Raw genomic sequence first — 22,839 nt, 5'->3', positions numbered from 1 at the left:
TGAAGAACGGGTCAATGATTGATTCCCATTTTTAGACTAAATTTACCATTACTTTAACATTGTTCCGTTCAGAATCAGGCATTACCCCCAGAAGCTACAAAGATGAATGAATTTGATTCAGTTATAATGGGGGGTAGGGGTTGAGTGTAAAAAATTCCCAGAATTAATCAATAACACAGGAGCAGGATATACTTCTTGAATATACCACTAAGTATCGTGTGCCTTCAAGTCTGATTAATAAGTTTTCGAAATGGCATCATGCTGAGTTGATTGAGTGTGCATTTCTGTCATTTATTCTACAATTGCGTAGATGACTTTACCAGTGTTTTTTCTCCAAGCCACCAAGCCACCAGACTTTCAAGAGACAATGATGATTACATGTTCCAACACTTATGGACTTGCTTATAAAGAGTTTGTTCCAAGTGGACAGGCCATTAACATTAAAGTGCTGAAGTGACTATGGGAAAGCATCAGGAAAAAAACATCCAGAGCTTGGGTGCATGCAAAACTGCATTCTGCACCATGAAAAAGCACCTGCACACACCCCATTGTCAGTCAAAGAGTTTTTGATCAAAAGTAATATGGTTGTTGCTTTGCACCTTCTGTATTCACCAGATCTCGCACTCTATGACTTTTTGTTCTCAAAATTAAAATTGAGATCGAAAGAAGATTTTCTACTGTGATTAAATACAGAAAAAAAGATAGAGCAGCAAAAATGAGTAAAGGAAAACCCAGGGACAAGCATAGGGCATCTTCAGGACAGAATTTTGAAGTTGATTAAAAAGGAATTACGGTAAGTTTTTTTTTTTATGAATGCTGGTAATGTTTGGGTCCCTCTGGTAAGCTTGCACTGAACTTCTTACTGACTGTGAGCACAGAACATTTGCACGTATTTACACTTCAAATGTATTAAGAGTAATTTATAAACTGTACCTTTATATACAGTACATAGACACATTATTATATTAAGCAAACAGTAAAAATACCGCACTTTCAATGATTTACTTAAACAAATCATAATAACATGAAGTCCATTAACATTATATTTGAAATATTGACAGTTCACAACACAGGAGAGAAAACATAAAACTCCACTCAAAAAAAAAATCATATAGAAAATTAACCTTTGAGATCCATAGATAGTAATGACAAATTAAGTCATAATTCCTATGTCCTTAAAATTATATTCTGGAGTGAAAAGGAATCACGCAGGTATAGAAGAAGTTTCACCTTGGTTGAAATTGTAAGTTTCAAGTTTCAGTTTTTTTAATAAAATAACTAAATACATATTCACTTAAGTTTTGGGATAAGTTACATTACATCACAACAATAATGACAGTTGGAAAAAGAATAGCTGAATACAGGCAGATTTGATTGACCAGAAAATTAAAATTATCAGAAAGGGAGAGACAAAGAATTTTCAAATAATAGGCAGGGTTTGAAAAACAAAAAAGACTAGAAGAGCAAGCACTAAAGCCACAAATTAAAAGTTAACGAAGAATCAAAGTCAATAAATATTGATCTAATACAGTATCCATTTCTATGACTCCTAATGCAATAAATAAATAAATAATGATTATAGTTGAGAGAGAAAAAATGTGATCTTCAATCCAATGCAAGGATACCAGGAACTGTGCCCAGTCATCTTTTTACAGTGATTATAAACTACCTGGCCGTAGCCAGCCAGAAGTAGACCTTACAAACTGAACATCTGGTGTTATCAGAACAAGCTAAAACAGTATACATAAGTACAAAAAAGTAAAATTGAACATAAAGTTGAGAACATAAGGTTTGAAAAACTGTTATTACAACAATTGTGAATTAAAAAAAATCACTTCAAAATTGGTAAATGAATCTTTTGATAAATTTAGTACTGTTTATCTGTAATTTTGTTCAATAAAATGATTTATTTCGTTCCTTACATGAAGTTGGTATTATTTACTGTACTTCACTGCAACAGCATTACAGTGCTAAAGACTGATCACTGTCTAATTCAGGACCCCATCTTTGTTTGGAAAACAGGTGCGTGACGGTGAAGCTAGATTTGAGGTAAACAGTGATGACTTAGCAAAGAAGGCTCAAATGAAAATGGAGGAGCTAAATGGCTTCCGATTTTACATTGCTGTTACGGTCATTGAGACAACAAGTAAGTAAGAAATCATTTCCATTCTATCCATATGTGTGTGTTACAGATGGATACATTCCCATTGATATTCATAAATTAAATGTACATAATTAGGCATTAATTTTAAGTATTAATTTATAATCCAATTTTCAACCTTTACTTTTATGTAGAATATATACAATTGCTTTTTAATATCCACGTAACAGAGTCAGTAAAGGATACACTAGAAGGTACAGAACAAGGTGGACAACTGATATAAATACTAGGCTTGCCAGTGACCAGGCAATGTTATTTAGCAGCTTGGAGAATCTACTTGAAATTGGTTTGCTGAGGCATCTGAAAAGTACAGCATGAAAAATAACATCAAGAAGACAATGGTAGTGGTATGATTTAAACCAAGAGAATAAGGCTCTAGAAATCAAAGTACACTATATGGTCAGCAGATTAAGCAACTAAAGGAGTTCTGCTACCTCGGCAGCCTAAGTACAGAAGGTGCCAGGTGTAGTCAAGAAAGACACCTCTCCCAAGTCATGTGATTTTTTATCACATGATTTGGAATCTTATATCGTTAAAAGGTATTTTAACCACTACTAGCCTATTTGTTCTTATGATATTTTCAATTGGTATTAAAAACATATATTTTATTTACTCTATTAACACATGTAATTCTATTCTATTATAACTGTTACTGTAACTAATTCGTTTTAGTTTCCAATTGAGCCTGAATGTTACACTAATTTGTATATTTACTTTCTTGGATTTTATTGCCTACTTCTCACATGCATATTGATTATATTTTTCTTGACAATGAAAGAAATCATCTGTGTCTGCCTTCTTGTACAATTATTTTCTGCAAGGCATAATTCATATTAATTACGTTCTGGTCAAGCTATTGGATAAATGAGAAAGTTCTTAAACATAGCTTTGACATCAAAAATGCAAGCAAACAAAAAAAGAAACTATCGTTCTTTTTAAATTGGTCTGTACCCCAACTAATAGTGTTACTTCTTCTACAATAAGGCGGAGAATTGCAGGAGGCAGACATGGACACCATCAGGTTCACCAGTTCCCATTACAAAGTCGACCTGTCAAAGACAAGGAAATATTTTGTCCCAAGCTTCCCATTCAAGGTCTCGGTGAGTGTGACCAATTATTTGCATGTTGGAAATATGTTTCCAATGTGCAGTAGCACATTTTAATGTTTAGTGACAGCAAAAAGTTTGAATAGTCTAAGGTAGTATTTGAGTAAATAATAAAATATAATTAAAACCAGTCATGAAAGTTAATAAGAGCAACTAGCTATAAAATACATGTGAGAACACATATTTCTCAAGTTAAGCTACTGATTTTTGCTTTCTTTTTGGTGTTTATAGGGACTGATCACATTTCCTGATGGCTCCCCAGCTCCAACATGTCCAGTAGAAATTATTGCTTCCAGCAAAAATAATGAGATTGAGAGAAAAAATACAGTAACCAATTCAGAAGGGACATTCAATATTGATGTCAACTTTCCAAACACCATTACTACCCTCAACATCAAGGTGAAAGCAGATATTTTTCTGCAGTTTCTTTAAAAAGAGTAAATACTAGCAGTTATACTCAATAGACAGACAGTGGTTATTGGGACTATAGTGGTTTAAGCATTGGGTTTTAAAGTTCAAACTGCCATTTCTCTGCCTTAATGTGGAACACTCAGCAAGTCACTTAATGTCACTGTGATCCTAATACAAGACATGAAGAATTGTATTGTAACTTTGTACTTGGAGATGGTGTTCACTAATTAAGGTTAGGAGTTGTTTTGCATTCAGACATCATTACAAATTTTAATTATAACCAGTGGCAAAGACAGCATAAGTGGCGAAAAATGCAAAAGAGGTACTATTTAAATTTTTGACCATAAAAATGAAGAAGCAGCCTCTGGTTTTTACAAAGGAAAAACTGAATATGGCAGAAGCAGGTTATGTACTGTAACCCATTGGAGGTGCTCTTTATCAAGATCTGGTCTAACCAGGCTGAAACAGACAAAAATAAAGTATTTATTAAACTTAAAAAGGAATTAATAGTAAGAGCAGCTTAATATATAATAAAAAACGAAAGTAAAAAGAAAACTCCACGCCCTTTCTGGGTCTGCCTGCATGGATTACTGTGTCTTTAGCAGGTAGCTTCAGGATTGCCTATATTGCTCTGCTATTCTTGACTTAGAGTGTCTTCCAGTTAGTTTTTTACTTGATGATAACAATGATTGTTTCTTGAACTTATGATGTTTAATGTCACTGGAATGAAGAGTAAAATATGGTGGGCACCAAAATGCTTTAACAGTAATTTCTGAACATCACATTTTAGGAATAATGAATGGTAATCATAATCATAAAAATTCATAAAATGATTCTATTAAATCTGTTAGAAATTGTCAAAATCCTTTATGACATTATATTATATCAGGAAATTGTGTAACTGAGAATCATATAATAAACATTGTATTCCAGATTAATGTGATTCTGAGCAGTAGCCACCAATAGTGGCTAATTAGTGAGGTCAGTTTTGCAGTTAAACAGACAATGCTTTGAGCAAACATTATGTTAATATTTGCATTGTAAATATCATAACTGGCTCACACATCTGACACAGCAATTTTAAAAAAATGTCATGAAAGGTCTATGAATGTTCTTATGCTAGGACTGCCCTGAAACCACCATGTCACGCAATGTATGTGTATGTGTATAGCCACCATAAACAACATGGCCATCACTGTGAAAAAATAGTTACAAAATATTATCAGCTATCTTTTAATGGTGGTGTGATAATGCCACCTTAATAATGATAAAATAAACAATCATAAATACAATGTAAAATGAAACATGGAGATGCCAGGGAAGCCACAATGCTAACTCATGACAGATGCCATATTTTAAGAAAGACAGACTGGTGTTCTTGCACAAAGAGGATGAAACTGTGTAAGCAATTATTGCTATGAATTCAGTAGCTGGTACAGTGAAGCATAGTGAGCACTCTGAAGCTCAAACTGAAGAGAGAGAAAATGGCAAAAGACCAGAAACTTAAACCTAATTTTAGGAAGATCTGAAAGAATCGTCTAGACTCTAGTGACAGAAGAGTTGAAAAAACATCCATCTAAACAAAATTATAAGCTATAAATCAAGTACAAAAAACAATACTACAGTCCTGACATCCAAAGTTGCTTTCCCTAATTTTATGAATAAACTTGGACACTATGTATTCCTCATCACCATTTTAAATACTGATCCTGACAGCATCACGTGTAGCGCCCAGCATCATTGCTATAGTCATGAAAATTGAATAAAGGTGGAAGTATTATAACATCACTATCATAACAATAAATAATATCATAACAATAAATATTATTAAAGTTGAAAGAAACAAAACATGAATATGCTGAAATGATCAAAAATGATAAAATACAACAAAATATTAATAATTATGGCATAATCACAACACAAAGTAATTAATGATTCATCGAGTTACTGATGTTTGGGGATGGTAGAGCATTGCATGCCCACACTACCAGGCTGAAGACCAACTTTTACCCCAAAGCAATCAGCCTATTGAATGCACAGTGATCACTGACCCTTCCAATAACATAACCACCACTGATTGAATTAAACTTCTGCATCAACCACACATAGTCACGCTCTTATACATGTCCCATGTAGAACTCTTGATCATTACATTGACTGTAATTCTTGCTGTGAATTCATTCATTATTTATTTATGTTTACATATTTACCCTTACTTTTACTCTGTGTACATCTGGAACTATTCATAGTAACTGCGCTTCTCAAAGTTTAATGTTTACTTTTAAATTTGTGCTTCTTATAGTTTAAAGTCCGCTCATATATACCTTTATCTAAGGCATCTATAGAATTGCTCCAGATGACATTTCATTGTATTGTACATTGAAAATAAAGGTATCTTACATCTTATTTGTATTTATAATACTGATGCTCTGTGCAAGAAAAGACAGAGCCGACTATACTTCCTTAGAAGGCTGGCGTCCTTCAACATCTGCAATAAGATGCTGCAGGTGTTCTATCAGACAGTTGTGGCGAGCGCCCTCTTCTATGCGGTGGTGTGCTGGGGAGGCAGCATTAAGAAGAAAGACGCCTCACGCCTGGACAAACTGGTGAGGAAGGCAGGCTCTATTGTTGGCATGGAGCTGGACAGTTTAACATCTGTGGCAGAGCGAAGGGCGCTCAGCAGGCTCCTATCAATTATGGAGAATCCACTGCATCCACTAAATAGAATCATCTCCAGACAGAGGAGCAGCTTCAGCGACAAACTGCTGTATTTGTCCTGCTCCACTGACAGATTGAGAAGATCGTTCCTCCCCCAAACTATGCAACTCTTTAATTCCACCCGGAGGGGGGGGGGGGGGCTGGGGGGGGGTGGTGGCGGGTGTAAAACATTAACATTTAACATTATACAAAGTTATTGTCTGTTTTTCACCTGCATTATTATTATTATCAATCTTTAATTTAATATTATTTATTGTATCAGTATGCTGCTGCTGGATAATGTGAATTTCCCATTGGGATTAATAAAGTATCTATCTATCATCTATCTATCTATCTATTTAGCTTGTAATTTATTTGCTGATGTGTTCTTACACATCTTATGCTTTTATTTTATAGTACCCTATTAAAAGTAAAACATCAAGAAAGTAAAAGAAAAAATATGGTTCAGACACAAATTTGTCATTTTCGACCTTTTAGGTGAAAGTCTCAAATGATGATGCCCAGGATGAAATACAAGTAAACGGCTACAAATCCACTACCAACAGCTACCTATACATCGGAGTAGATAATTCTGTGATTGAACCTGGACAACAAATTAAAATAATTTTAAAATCAAATGCAAATAATCATCACAACCTGGACCGCAACTTCTATTATATGGTGAGTGACTTGGCTTGAACTGTGATTTGATGAAAGTTTTAAGGGGCTCCAGTTCTGGTATAGTTCAAAGGTGAAAAGGTGACTTGTCTCGCTGAAATAAACTGTGGTGCTTTAGTGTCCACTTTATGTCATAGGCAGTTATAGGTCATGGGGAATCAGTGTGGGGCATTTAAAGAAATTAAGAGAAGACTAGGTCTTTATTTGGACCAGTTAAGAACAGACCTTAAATAAGTGAAGTATTTGCATGGTGAATTCATGATAAAAAAGAATTTTTGTTGGACATGATTTTATATTGAGATTGGTAGGAAACCTTTACCGCTACTGTACAAATAGAGGATTCCTGAGTGCTGAACGCATTAGCCTAAACTGTGTACCATACAATGACAATAAAGGAATTCAATTCAATTCAGTTTCCACTATGCCAAAATGTCGCTAAGGTATGGAGTGGTGGTGGCCTAATTGGCAATTTAATAAAACATGATGGACTGGGAAGCAAATCAAAGTTACTTTGTTGAATTTTTGATTATAAACACAAGGGTAACAACCGAGGCATGAATTCCAAAACTCAGAAAAGCAAATGGAGTGTTTGTAATGGGGTTGTAGCAAATATTTGTAACTTGTATGTGAACATTTATTGATTTGAAACTTAGCAATTACTTTAGAGGTGCATTGTAAAACTAGTAGAAAAACTGTTAAGGCAAGTAGATCTTGCTTCCTGATACTGATTGCAGGATACAAATATTCTATGAATGTTCATGGCAGTTTACAAAACACATTCAAGGTAATTAATATTAATTAATATGATGCCAAATTATGAAGCAAAACTTAGGAAAGTTACTTTCATACCCATAAGTAGTGCTGAGTTAGTTCCTGTCAGTAGTTCATTAGTGAGGAGGAGGTGGATATAAACCCCGCCCCCAACCACACCCCTATGGTGTTGGTGTCAATAAAATTCCAAACCAATAATATCCAAAGCCAGGAAATCACACAGAATCCAAAAGCCTACTGGTTTCAGTTTAGACTTTTATTAAAGATAATCAAAAGCCACGTTCTGTCCTCAGACAGATCTGTTGTTTCTGAGCACAAGAATATTTTTTTATGAAGCTTAACATAGATAAGATACCTTGACATGCCTGGTATTCTAACAGACAACACCTAAGGTCATTTTGCCCTTCGTTTATGCCATCTTCTCATTAGTTTCTGTCCATCCATGCCCATTATTCATTATGCTGAATTTTACTGCCTTTGTCAGGTCTATTTTTCAACTATGGCTTTGTATTGCTAATCTATCATCCAGTCTTTGGCATTGGCTTTCAGGGTGTCATTTTACATTGGTGGAGTGGGTACATATAAGACTCAGTGTATATGAGTGCATTCCGGTGCTTAAACCATATTGGTGAGATTACAATATGTGTCTCTCTATTATATAAAAAAATCCTGGGACGAGAGAAGACTTTTTAGTCTGGGACGTGGCGTGACTTTTTCAGAGAGATACTTTCAAGTCCCACAAGATGAGACTTTGTGCCAAGAGATTTAACCATGCAGAGGGCTGGAAATAAAAGACAAAGAGTAGGTGACAAACAATGTTCCCTCTAAGCTGAGCACGTGAGCGATCGCTCACACGAATTCAGAGCGTCGCTCATACTTCCCGCACGATCGCTCATTCCGACGGCGTCGCTCGTACTTATCGCACGATCGCTCACTCCAACCGTCGGAGTTGGTGCTCATAAATTTTTGGCTTAAACAAAATGTCGCTCATAAACAATGTTTTTTGCTCACTATATGCTACTCCTTAGAGGGAACATTGGTGACAAAGTAGAACGCCGTAAAGAGTTTCAAAAATGTTAGCATGATAAACATGCAGAGCAGGTTAGAGATAATGAAAATACTAAAATTCGAAAGTCTGAAAAAAATTAGAGTAAAGATCGCATTAGCGCAAACAAACAGAAATTTTTACTCGGTGAAATAACGGAACAGATTGAATATATTGTTCAATTTAAATTTTAAGTCGGAGACATGTAGGTCATCTAATTCGTGTTGCCATCAGGGAAACGTAGTGTTTCTTCCCAATGAAGAAGCGTATCCACGAGAATTAAAAGATTTGTTGTTTGGTGAAAGTGAAATCCATATATGTGAGCAGCAGAGACACAAAGTGGTGTAGCACAGGACGGGGGGTTGGCGAACAAAGCGAGCAGCGGGCGAAGTCCTCTAGTACTTTAAAAATAATAACATCGTATAAGGTACAAAATCACATAGTAAAACAAGTGCTTAGCTAAAATAAGTGCTTGATCATGTTATGCAATTTCTGTGCATACTGTATATAAAAATTTCCAGTAAATATTTTTTATATATGTATATTTCCATACCGGCCACCTGGTCATATCATCTTATGATGCTTCCTTCACTAACCAGTGTGGTCTTCTAGACAGATACAGTGTGAGATTCATGTTGTAGGCAGGGAGAATACTATATATCATTGCACTGTTACACTGCCATCTATTAAAGTGGGAAACTGCGCCCTGCCATGTTCTCCTGCCAGTTCCTGTACTCTTTGGGCATCACCCCTAGGACGGCGAGCATTAGGCATCCCAACCAGGTATTGCCCCCATTTAGTCCATCCTTCCATGTCCATGCATCCCGGCTGGGTAAGAACTCTACCTCCATCCTAGGCGGGACGCCCAACTGTCATCTGGGGTATGTAGAACAAGCTCTAAAGCATAGGATTTATTTGCACTCGACAGATCATTTAGTAGAAATACAGAGACAGTGAGTGGAAAGGGAGGAAAGTAAGTGAGAGGGAGTGAAGTAAATAGTCATAATAACAGATATGTAAGAGAATGTGCAGTCAGTATCATGGACATATGGATTACATTTAGTACTGAGTATTGGGATGAGAAGACTTTAAGGCAGAATGCTCTATTTTTAATTTAGAAGGCAGCAGTTTCAGGGGCTCGTGTTCTGTCATCAATTTCTTAGCAAAATCCCAGTATTTCCACACAAACTACATCTACGGTGTAGAACCTTTTGCATTTGAAAAGCTGTAAAAGTCTTTCTGATTACAGCAACAGCTTGAAATAATTATTCAGATCCCCCTTCTTACTGGGAAAATGGCACTGTGCACTTTCAAGGCCTCCATTTATGACCCCATCAATTTTTGTCAGCTTTTCCGAAAGTAGCTACTGCCACCAAATGGTGCTTTTCTAAGGACAGTGTAAGTTTAATGTTTAATGGAATTCTATTATTGTGTTTGATCTTGTGAATACTGTACTAAACTGCTTGGTGTAAGTAAAATGTTCTACAGGTGTGTACTTGTACACTGGAGAACGGGGAGAAGTAGTTTCCTGGTTGGATATAATAAAGAAGATGGCTCAGTAAGGTTCATGCATGGTTGTTTTGTTGATACATCATAGATAGGTACTAGAAACCATTTTTCCTCAAGCTTATATCTCATTATAGAGCTAGAGAGTGTCTCTAGATTCTGTCACTCACAACACTTTCTTACAACTATAGTCCTCATCTCTATGTCTTCACTTCACTTCACTTCACTTTCCATCTTCTGTTCTTGGTGAGAGTTCTATTGAAAAACTCCAAGTATGACAGACTGAGCTACCTTATCCTAAGCAACAGACTCCAGCTTATTGCATTCTATGTTTGTGGATGTGTTATTTATGTAAAATATTTTATGCACGCAAATATATATTACATACAACTATAAGAAACTTGTTTTTCATTTTAATTAAAGGTTCACCTTAAAATCATTAGTGGTGTTAAAGGGGTGGCCATTTCCTAGGATAATAAAATAAATCTCAAATAATTGTTATTCTTTCATAAAGTTTTGTAAGGGCACTGCTAATGTAAATATGTTAACAATCAACAAATGTAATAATTAAACCCATCCTGATTTAAACAACTCTTCACTTGCATGTTCCCTACCCTTAAAGCAATCCTGTCATTCTGGGTAGGCCTAAGGGTGCAGTTCCCACCATATCAGGCTGATAGGTCCATCTATTAATGATGTTTTATGAGAGAAAATACTGTGTTTGTAATTAAAAAAAATAACATATTTAATATACAAATTATAAGAATTAAGCAGATTTGTTTTTGATTGAAAATTATCTTTCAAGCATCCATAATTATGTTTATTGCCCAGATTGGTTATTTGTCTTTGACATTCACTCAGCATTATGGTAAGTGGGAGCATGTGCATACGTGCAAAGTTGCTAATGTAGATTACTGATCAATATTTTTAAAACGCTTAACATAATCCCTGAATGCACCCTAATAACAGGCAGATTAAACCTTTTCTAACTGATTAAAAAAAATAAAAAAACCTTATTTTGTCAACAGTTACAATAAGTAAGGAAACAAACTAAAAACAAAAAAAGCAGAGTTGCTTGTGTACTTTTTGATAATTTCAAAGTTTTAAATGTCTTAAGGTAAGGGTGATTTACTTCATGTAGTTACTTTAAATTATGAACAATTTATAATTTTTGACTAGGTATATGATGTAAAAAAATTGCAGCAGTATGATTATAGCTCTAAAAAACACAATTATAGATGTTGATTTGTAGCCCCCCCAGCTTAAATGTCAAACTTCCTCCATGCTTAACATGACTATAATATTGACTCTGCTTTTATAAATTTAATTGAAGGAAGGCAGCTGATTCAGTCGGTTCGTAAGCTCTAGAACAGCCATATCATCTGTATGTCTTATTGAAGTTCTGTCATTGATGTTACAAGTTTTTCAGCTCTTTTTTTTAATTATTGTATCATATTATTGTATAGAAGTCTCAGGTGATCACATACTTATGTTTCATTAAATGTTTTTGTTTTGATTTATATATATATATATTTCTTTGACATGAGTTTGTTTTCCCTGCAGTTTATCAGCAAAGGACAAATTCAACATATGGGCAAAGTGGAGAAGGCCGTCTTGACACAAATCAGTCATCCGGTGACCGCAGACTTGGTCCCTTCATTTAGGATCATTGCCTACTACTACACTCAGAATAAAGAGATTGTGGCAGATTCTGTCTGGGTGGATATACAGGACAGGTGTGATGGTCAAGTAAGTTTCTTACTTTTTGAAGGTCCAAGGGATGAGGCCAGTCTGTGTAATCTAACAAACTATTAGTTCAGAACAAAGTGTGATGTGGCTTTTAGCACGAAACTGAAAGTATAGCAAGTTCTTTCAACAAATCTTTTGTCCTCTTAATTCTGCAGCTTGAGATAAAAACAGATAAATATGAATATTCTCCAGGAACCCCAATACGTTTTTCGCTTGACACAGGCAGTGAAAACCCTAAAGTAGCCTTGTTGGCTGTGGATAAGGCAATGTATGCATTTAAAAAAGACAACAAAGTGACACTGAAGCAGGTGAGATATTTTGTGACATACATTTGCTATAATTATTATTTTTTTATATTTTATTTTAATTTGATTTTAAAAATTAATTTAATTTTAATTGAAGAGTGACATGACTAGACTGGGGAAGCAGAGGTTATTTAAGTCAGGAACCAGCACTGGATAAGATGGTAGTTGGTCATTGTCAGACACACTCATGAACGTGACCAAAATCACTTATACTGAGCCACTTCAATGTCTTTGAGATTATGTAAGAAAAAAAAATTCATGTAAGGAACTGATGCAGATATAGGATGAATATCAAATAGAGTTGGGGTCATGGAAAATATCACTTGACATACTAGTGATTATGCCAACATGCTACAGATCTATTAAATTATTACATATCCTTTACATAAATAATACAGTATACAAAATTTAACAGTACGTTAAGTGCCTAGGGTGGCATGATGGCTCAGTAGATAGCACCTCTGCTTCTCACTTTGAATACTGGTCTGGCACTACCTATGTGAAATGTGCATGCTTTTCCTGTGCTAAAATCCATAACCTTCATTATCTCAAAGATCTGAGTATTAAGTTAATTTGGCAACATAAATTTGGCTCTAAGAAGGTTTGGATATGTTTGTGATATAATGGAGCTTGAGTCCAGTTCTACAGGAATAAGGACAGTCTCTCCGTGACCAAGAATGGGATAATCGGATGTGGAATATGGACTTAGTTAGTCAATATTTGGACTTAATTTCAATGACTGAATATCAAAAATCTTTCATACTCTGCAGGTTTTTGCAGCAATGAATTCTTACGATTTGGGGTGTTCCTTTGGGGGTGGATCAGACAATGCTGTTGTATTTAATGATGCTGGGCTCACGTTTATGTCAGACTCAGTAGTTTCAAACATGAGAAAAGGTGAGGTGCCATATACAAATTTATTCTTGTGAACACTTTATTGTGTGTAAGTTAATGAAAACCTGGTCTGTAACTCATACTTTGACTCATTACAGATTACAGCTGTCAGGTTGGATTTAGACGGCAGAAGAGAAGCTTCAATATGCAGCTGGAGATGCAATCCAAAAGTAGGCAGACATTTTTTTCCCCTAACTTTCTTTAAATTAATTACTGCTTTCATACTTTTCCTACACATATTGCCAGGCTAACATATTCATCATAGGCCAACCATTTTAAGATATTTAATGACTGGTTCTGGAACATTTGCAGTAAATGCATTTGAAGCAAGACTTAAACTGATTCAGTTTCAGCTATGCTTAGGATGCTTCCTGGTTACTTGTGAGAAAGAAACATTATACTTGTATAAATACATATGCAATCAGTGGCTGGCTGCAAGGGTGTCACAATCTGCCTATTGTTTTTAGTGTTTCTAAATAGTTTATAGGTATATTTCAGATTTCTCATTTCAACACATTTTTAACAATGTTAAAAATTAAATGTGTTTTCCTGTGGTTACATCTTATTTTTCTTATGAACGCCTTCATTTTGAGACGTTTCTGTTGACGGCTGCTAAGCAACTGCTAGTTAAGCTCAACTAGGAGTATGCGCCTTATGACATCAACAGGTCAAAGGTAAAACAGATCAGTATCATGCATTTCCTAGTTGTCCAGGTTTGTCAATAGAAATTAAAACTTTTGCTTGATTTCTTTGAGTTTTGATTTGTTGTTACTAACTTTTTCCTGTATCTTGACTACATCCTTCAGTTTATGTCTTGTCCATGTTCCCAAAATCTTTACCAGTTTTTGATTCAATTAATACCCTTAACAATGATTATGGCTTGTTATTCTAAGCTTGTTTCCTTGACTCTACTTCCTGTTTTGATCTTAGCTACTTTGTACTACCAACTTTTGTTTTCTGATTCCATTCTCATGTCATTTAGTGCAGTCAGTACAAGCTGCTGTCCAACCTCATAATGATTGAATTCCCTTTTAAAATTTTATTAAAAGCAGTCGTTGCTGTATGTATTTACTCCAGTGGCCATGTGAACCTTGTCTTGTACTTTTTGCATCTATAATAGATGTTAAGATCTCCACAACTGTGTGTTTGAAAAAATGGATTCCAGAAATGGTTTGGCAGCTCCAGCTCTCTGTTGAAATACTGTACATTTAGTGATGTTAACATGCATTTCCTGTTTGCTTGGTTTTTGGAAATTTTACACCTTTACTTTATATATTACCTTTACTCTGTCAATGTAATTTTATAATTTATTTTTTGCTTCAAAAATTTAAATCAACATGGTCTTTGATGACTAAACCAAGACATCATTTACCTTTTTGTCCAACAGTATTCTATACTAAGTATTTGGTGTTATGCATTTCTATTGTTTTAGTGTTAATCTTCCTTCCTGCTGTTATTTCCGTCCTGGGTATGACGTTAAACTGCCTCCATCCCTGCATGTAGGCCCTCCAACCTGCAGGGAAAAACTTGGGGGTTGGTGGCAGAATTGGCACTCCAGCCACCACAAAAAACCTCACACTGTTCCACTCCATCTGAACTAGTGTGGTGCTGAGGTGTCACTCGTTGCATGGCTGCACTCGGGACCTAATCTGGGATCCTGAGTTGGTTTGTTGTGTGGTGAGTGCGGCAATGCACTGTATCAGTGCGTGCTCCTAACTTCTCCTCTCTTTTCTCTGTGCTGTTATTCATGCATTACTCCACTCTTTTTTGACAGTAAACACATTCTCTAATGGCAAACTCAAACAGTGTTGCAAAGATGGTTTTACATTAATCAACATGAAGATTACTTGCGAACAGAGGAAAGCGAAAGTCAAAGATCCAGAGTGTAAGAACGTTTTCTTCAGCTGTTGTGAACTGGGAGAGTCCCTACGTCGGAAGCAAAGAGCATTGAGGAGACTTAGTAGCGTGGCCCGAAGTAAGTCCAAATAAAAACAAGTCATAAATAATGCAAAGTTTACTATTGTGTCATTCTAAATAACAAAGTTCCTATTAAATAATCTTACTAAAATTCCTTATAACACATTCTAATTGTTAACTGAGAGTCTCAGTGCTTGTGTTCCAAAGCATGCAGTCCCAAAAATACCTACTAGAGAGGGAACCATCAAACCTGGCTAGTAACAAGAGCAAACATAAATTCATTCTATGCAAAAAAAAAATATTCTTCACAAGAAAAGTGCTCTGCAATGCTGTGCAGTTCCAAAAAGGACAAAAGGTTTGCCTGTTAAAGGCAAATCCAACAGCAAAGTTCCAATACAGCACCCAAGATTGGTGAAAAGATAGAACAATAAGGTAAAAAAATTTCAACTAAATAATAAAACACAGCTGAAAACACAAGAAAACTCACCAACTCCCTAGTGCATTTGAAATTAACTACCAGGAACTGTGGTAGACCCTTCAAATTTATAGGGCTGACAACAGTTCCTTTCGCTGATCGGCAGGTGGCTCCGTCTTTTGTGAGACCACCCACAAAACACATGGAACATAACAAAAGGCAGCTTATATACATACACAAAATCATGAATTTGAACCCCAGACAGAGACATGACACTAATGAGGAGGCCTGGAAGGTGGTTTTGGTCTACAAATTTAAATATATATCATGATGGGCTAATAGGTCATCTAGCTGTGGCTGGAAGATGAAACAGTTAGATAAAGCCTGAAGCCAAGACATCATGAAATTCAAATACTTTTTCAGAACAGTCTTTAAGACAGATCTAAAGATTCATGGGTAAAATCCAAAATATGGTGCTCAATTATTTTCCAAAAAAATAAAAGTTAATACATTCTACCTTGTAAAATGTTCTGAGATAATATCCCTGCCTTTTTTTATCATTTATCAGCTTTAGATGAAGATGATGAAGACTACTTTGATGAATCCTCTGTTAGAGTAAGGCGTTTATTTCCTCCCAGCTGGTTGTGGACAATCCTTAATCCAAATCAAAAACAGTAAGTGTCTTCTTGCAGTATGCCATTACTCCACTGTGTGTGACCAACAAAATGAGTATGTTGTCCTTATTTCACCATTACTGTTTATTAGCAGGTGGAGAAGCAGACTGCTATATATTTGCAGATTCTCACACTCAATACAGTAATCCCTCCTCCATCGCGGGGGTTGCGTTCCAGAGCCACCCGCGAAATAAGAAAATCCGCGAAGTAGAAACCATATGTTTATATGGTTATTTTTATATTGTCATGCTGGGGTCACAGATTTGCACAGAAACACAGGAGGTTGTAGAGAGACAGGAACGTTATTCAGACACTGCAAACAAACATTTGTCTCTTTTTCAAAAGTTTAAACTGTGCTCCATGACAAGACAGAGATGACAGTTCCGTCTCACAATTAAAAGAATGCAAACATATCTTCCTCTTCAAAGGAGTGCGCGTCAGGAGCAGAGACTATCAGAAAGAGAGAGTAGTACTAGGGTGTTGTACCGTGTTAGCCATTATGAATGTAGAGAAAAGCCAAGCAAAATGACACCTTTTATTGGCTAACTAAAAAGATTACAATATGCAAGCTTTCGAGGCAACTCAGGACCCTTCTTCAGGCAAGAGGAAGAGAGGAAAGCAAACAAATCAATAGGGCTGTTTGGCTTTTAAGTATGTGAAGCACCGTGGCACAAAGTTGTTGAAGGCGGCAGCTCACACCCCCTCAGTCAGGAGCAGACAAAGAGAGAGAGAGAGAGAGACAGAGACAGAGAAAAACAAACAGTCAAAAATCAATACGTGCCCTTCGAGCTTTTAAGTATGCGAAGCACCGTGCAGCATGTCGCTTCAGGAAGCAGCTGCACAGAAGGTAGCAATGTGAAGATAATCTTTCAGCATTTTTAGACGAGCGTCCGTATCGTCTAGGTGTGCGAACAGCCCCCCTGCTCAATCTCCCTACGTCAGGATCAGAGAAAGTCAGCGCAAGAGAGAGAGAGAGAGAGAAAAGTAAGTTGGGTAGCTTCTCAGCCATCTGCCAATAGCGTCCCTTGTATGAAATCAACTGGGCAAACCAACTGAGGAAGCATGTACCAGAAATTAAAAGACCCATTGTCCGCAGAAATCCGCGAACCAGCAAAAAATCCGCGATATATATTTAAATATGCTTACATATAAAATTCGCGATGGAGTGAAGCCGCGAAAGGCGAAGCGCGATATAGCGAGGGATTACTGTATTTTATTTTGTTATGTGCTCAGTCTCATTACATGTCTAGTAAGAGAGTGGTACCTGGTTAGTTTTTTAAATAGTAATGAAGTAATCTTATACCTTAAATTTGAAATTATTGTGTTTCAGATTTAATTGGAATGTTCCTGACTCTATTACAGACTGGGAGGTCCAAGCCATTAGCTTTTCTCCAGATACAGGTAAGTATAGCTCTGTGGTACAGTACATGTTATGAATTGCCATATTGCACTGTGTGGAAGCAAGGCCATCCTCACACTCCAGAATTGTTAAACTTGAGGTGGAAACTAGTAGGTCAACAGGCTTAAATAATATAGCAAATGGACCTGAAGTTCATGCTGTGAGTCAAGCTGTTTTAGCACAAGGTCAAAAAAAATGAAACAAAAACTGCACAAAACTAAAGAATGGTTAGAAAAATGGTCATACAGTAGGTCAGAACAAAGAATTCTGAATTCTCAATTCGTCAAAATGCAAAACAAAACTTGAAAGTCAAACATTCTTAGACAAAAGTTTCTAACTGCTGTAAGATCATTTCCTTAGGTGACTAACATCCAAAACATATTCAAAAATAAGACATGATATTAAAAACCTTTGCACATAATACCCCACTAAAAATTACAACATAGCAAAGCCAAAAGTCCTCTTACTATACAGATTATGAGGATGATATATAGCAGCCAAAATGCTAGGTAAAAATCATAGTCAAAAAGATCTTAATATGAAACTAGTCAGGTTCAAAAGAGATGGCACCTTCCAGGGAAGTCTCCCCTTTATATTGGCCAGACCGGAAGGGGCGGGGCTTCTGTGGCTTCACTGGACTCAAGGAAGGAATTAATTGAAACAGACAGAATCACAGACCAATACAGTCAGGAGTCTGGACACCTAAAGAAGTGCACTAAATCAATAGTCAATGTTAACTGAACAATAAAGGAGGTTGTGAATTTGTGTGTACCATGTTGGAAGTCTATTACTGAAGCAGCATCTCAGTCTAGAGTGTATGTACTGTTAAGAATGACTGATGTCTTAAACAACATGAACTTTTTCCTGATCTTTTTTTGCTTGATATTGCGTTTGTGTTTTTTTTTTTGTTTTCTTTGTATTTGTTCTCTTGCTTGTATGTCTTGCTTATTTTTGGGTTTCTAGTTACTGTGCATTTTTGCTTCAACTACATTCTTCTCAGTCTTTTCTATATTGAATTTATTTTAATGTTTAATGCATTACTTGTCTCCATTACTTACAGATATATAGAATTTAGTGAAAAAAAACTTGTATAACAGAAATGTGCTTTTTTAAAATATACATTTTAGATTCTTTTTTTTTTAAATGGATAGTTTTATTGTGGATTTTATTCATTTCAACATTTTTACGTTGTCAGCATTCTTCATTGCATTTGTTCACACCAAAAATGATCACTGTTTTCACTTCATGTAAATGGTCATACGCAGTAGCATTTTGTAGTGAAAGATTTAAAATACAGTATTTTTCCACATACAAACATATACTGTATATACTGCATGAACTGAAATAATTTTAATAACTAAACCGTAAATGATCTTTGCTCTTTCTAGTGCCTTCTGTTGCCAGTGATGCTGCCTCCAATATAATCTTGTAATATACTGGCTTTCACAATTCTGTAAAGGAAAAAGAAATTTTAGAAAATGGTTCTATGCTTTCACTTTTACAGGAAGTCCTTTCTTTTAATTTCTTAAAAATAATGTATGGAAAAATATAATTAAGTAAGCATTTGAATAAAATGAGCATTTACAAACATTAGCTAGTAACCTTAAAATTGCTCCATAGGAGAGGAACCCAGGTAAAATCCGCATAATTTCTTTACATAGTATGAGTTATGAATATTCCTCTTTTGTTGGCTTGAGCTGCTAAATTTTACTGAACCTACAAGAAGCCTGAGACAGTTAAAACTATTTGACATGACTCTAAATGATGTTTACTTTGTGTTGTCTTAAAAATAACATTCATCTCTTTAACTATATTAGTATGTATGCATCCTAGATCAACTAATAGTGATGTTATTGTATAACCTGCTTATCTAACAGGATTTTGCATAGCCAATCCTAAAGAAATCAGAGTATTCAAAAAGATTTTCATCTCGCTTCGCCTTCCTTACTCTGTGAAGCGCTATGAGCAACTGGAATTGCGTGCTGTTGTTTTCAACTATGGCACTGAAGAGGAAGATGTAAGTTTTTCTGTCAATGACTCCACTGCCAACCTTGTTCTTTCATAACCGTAATTTCTAATTCTTTGATATTGTTAAATTATTAAATGTTTGTAGCCATACAATTATTTGTTTCAGTAGTTGATAAACTTCCCCATAATTCCAGAGAACTGGGTTTGAATTCTGGTCTGGCCACAATCTGTATGGAATTTATGTGTTCTTCTAATATCAATTGGGTGTTCTGTTTTTCGTCCCAAAAATGTTTGTGTTAGGCAAATTGACAACTGTCCTATGAGGAAGTGGCACCTCATCCATATCTGTTTCTTGCTTTGCTCTCAATGCTGCCTGGATAGGTAATGACTTCCTGCACCCTTAAACTAGAGGTCTAGAAAGGGACATATTTACCATTGTAGACTGTCCTTTTAAAGGCTATGGATGTCACAATGGGGCTGCTAGATGGCACTGTGGCCTGGTGGCCTACAGACATGTTAGACACACTGTTAATCCATGAAGCAAGTCCAAGTATGGTAGAAAGTGGCACTAGGAGATGGTTCAATATTATAGACATCAGAGAGGAGAAAGCCCTGGAGTTAAGCACTCCTGGAGTATTGATTTACAGAATAAAGAGTTGGTGAGGGAAGGTAATAAAGACAGGTTTAACACTGAACCCAATATGGCTAAAGGATTTTATTTAGTTTATTCTGGCACCTTACCCTGTGGTTATTATTGCTTGAAAAATATATGGTTTTGTGTTTATTTTGTTCTGCTTGGCATTACTGTATTTGAGTTTTAGGGTTGGTTATGGAGTAATGTAGTTATATATGTGTATATATGATGTAAAAGCTTTGTAAATATAATTTGTTACAGTGCCCTAAAACTATTCTCAGTGAAGTGCAAAATACAAAAATCACTTGTCCTGGACTGGTCTTGTAAAGACTCATAACTTATAGCTTGATAGATAAAAATAGTTAAGAAATAAAAATATAAAATTAGAATAAAGGACTAAATAAATGATCAAGTTACTGCACATTGAACTGAATGAATTCATGAATTCTCTTACATTCTCTTTGTTCACTTCAGTATTAGTTAACCTCTGTAGTGTTACGTTTACCCCTGGAAAAATGTTATTATGTGTAAGAGAAACACGAAAATACCAAAAAGTCAACATAAATAGAATAGGAAATGCATGTCTAGTGTAAATCGATGTACTGATGCAGAGTTACTACATGTTCTTCATGTGATATGTTTTAAAACAGTCACCAATGCACAGTCTGATGTTGCAGTTATTACAGTATAAGCATGTTTTTCTCCCACTTTTCTTATAATATTTTTTTGGTATTATAATATTTCTTTTGCAAGTGTAGAATGTTGATTTATTGTAAACTACCATAACGCAAGGCATAGTGACTTTTACATTTCCCTTGACATAAACAATTGATTGTTGCTGCATTGTGAATAGCGCTTAGGGAGTCTATCGTCCTTCTAGGCCTTACACTTTACCAGAATCATTTTGCCTTTTTGCCACACACTTTCTTGCACGACAGTGACCCATCAAGCAACCAAATTCACCAAGCATATTGCGGTAGTTTGGTCATACAGTGCTGTATGCAGTTTCAGTATCCATGTCAATATCTGCTAACCAATTCACACTGTCATTACTGTCACTTAATTCAATTTCAGTTTGTTCTAAAACTGGCTTTACACCTTCTCGTTTACATGCTGTTGTGTTTTGGTTAAAGGATCTGCCCCTCTCATGAATATTAATGAGTCATCACCCAGTGGCAAAACACATAAATAAAAATATTCAGGATTTTTTGCATCGTAATGTTATTTCATCCTCAAGATGGCAGTACAATACCATCCTGAGTGTTATTCGGGCTTAACACTGTACAATGGACCATAACAGCTAATCCTGAGAGACATTGTAAGGATAATTGTCTTTACATAGAATTCCAAGCCCAGGAAAGGGTCAGGGTTAACTTCAAGGATGTTAAATCTTTATTTTCTTCTTGCATATAAATATTTTTGATCCAATCCTTTGGGCCCTATAGTGGACTGGTGCCCTGACCAGGGCTCTTTCCTGCAGTGTGCCCAGGGTTTCTGGTATAGGTTTTTGTACGTGTAGGACAGGAATTGGATTAAGTAGGTCTGAGATTGTTATAAATATCTCCCCATCTATATATCTTGCATCTCCCTGTATTTAAACATTCTCAATAATACAGCAAAATATTTTAAATGCTATGTATACACTTATACTTACCTGGTATTCTGTTTTCTTTTACTCTCTATTTTATTCAGATGGCTGTCTACATGAAAGAGGAACCTGACCTTTGCAGCTCTTCTAGCGGACTCAATAAGAGAGTTAAAGTAAAAGTAAACCCCTACTCATCCACAGAAGTACCCTTTTCTGTTGTTCCCATGGTTGTGGGGAAGATCCCAATCCAGATATTCCTCTATCACAATGAACATAAAATATATTTGGACTCCATAGTGAAAAATCTGAATGTTGAGGTATGACAAGAATGAAGAACATAATATGTTTAGATGAAAAAAATGAGGGTTGAAATTATTGTGGCAATATTACCCTACTTAGCTTTTCTGATTTTTTAATTAGGCCACTCTAAAACACACATTTTCAACAGAGAATGCAACACTACAAAATGAAACAATGCAGCTGTCGCTTACATTTCCACATACTGTGTAGTTTTTTTTTGCCTAAGTGAAATGTACTACCTGATACTTGGGTTGGAATATCCTTTTGGCACGGTTTACAGCCATGTAGGACTGATCTGAAGAACATAACTGGTGCTTGACGTTAGTAGTGGGCTAGGCTGCAATGATTGGTATAAAGTATGTCTCAAACTTTTTTTGGCTTTTCAACCAAGAGTTTTCATAGAATGAAAGTAAATCTTGAAGACAAGTCATCCTTGGTGTCAAGCAGTTTTGCTTCAACCTGTTGCTCCCTACTTATTTTGCCCTGTCCATGTCATGATTCTTCTGCCATCCTGACATTGAAATTGAACTCTCTGTTCATTCTTATTTTTAATTGTTATTAGTCCCTTCACTTCATTTTAACAGTATGGACTACACTATGCCTTCTGTTCACTTGGTATTT

The 22,839-nt window shown here is 35.7% G+C and overlaps 1 protein-coding gene and 1 long non-coding RNA gene across 2 annotated transcripts in view; one reads left to right on the top strand and one right to left on the bottom strand.

Annotated features, from left to right (window-relative positions):
* The window catches only part of LOC127529643 (uncharacterized), a 744,809-nt gene that overhangs the window by 19,745 nt on the left and 702,225 nt on the right, over positions 1 to 22,839 (bottom strand). The window lies entirely within an intron of this gene.
* c4b (complement 4B (Chido blood group)) overlaps positions 1 to 22,839 on the top strand; it is a 104,606-nt gene that overhangs the window by 24,949 nt on the left and 56,818 nt on the right. Inside the window, exons 9-21 of the mRNA XM_051933689.1 lie at positions 2,023 to 2,146; positions 3,146 to 3,261; positions 3,499 to 3,666; positions 6,874 to 7,056; positions 11,939 to 12,124; positions 12,280 to 12,432; positions 13,200 to 13,326; positions 13,422 to 13,493; positions 15,098 to 15,298; positions 16,224 to 16,329; positions 17,660 to 17,730; positions 19,606 to 19,745; positions 22,023 to 22,235. Coding sequence (XP_051789649.1) covers positions 2,023 to 2,146; positions 3,146 to 3,261; positions 3,499 to 3,666; positions 6,874 to 7,056; positions 11,939 to 12,124; positions 12,280 to 12,432; positions 13,200 to 13,326; positions 13,422 to 13,493; positions 15,098 to 15,298; positions 16,224 to 16,329; positions 17,660 to 17,730; positions 19,606 to 19,745; positions 22,023 to 22,235 — 1,860 coding nt within the window. The remainder of the gene's footprint in view (positions 1 to 2,022; positions 2,147 to 3,145; positions 3,262 to 3,498; positions 3,667 to 6,873; positions 7,057 to 11,938; positions 12,125 to 12,279; positions 12,433 to 13,199; positions 13,327 to 13,421; positions 13,494 to 15,097; positions 15,299 to 16,223; positions 16,330 to 17,659; positions 17,731 to 19,605; positions 19,746 to 22,022; positions 22,236 to 22,839) is intronic.

Source organism: Erpetoichthys calabaricus, chromosome 1 (assembly GCF_900747795.2).
Source record: "Erpetoichthys calabaricus chromosome 1, fErpCal1.3, whole genome shotgun sequence".
Taxonomy (NCBI): Eukaryota; Metazoa; Chordata; class Cladistia; order Polypteriformes; family Polypteridae; genus Erpetoichthys; species Erpetoichthys calabaricus.
The sequence above is the reverse complement of the archived record's forward strand: the minus strand, read 5'-3'. Positions and strand labels throughout refer to the sequence as shown.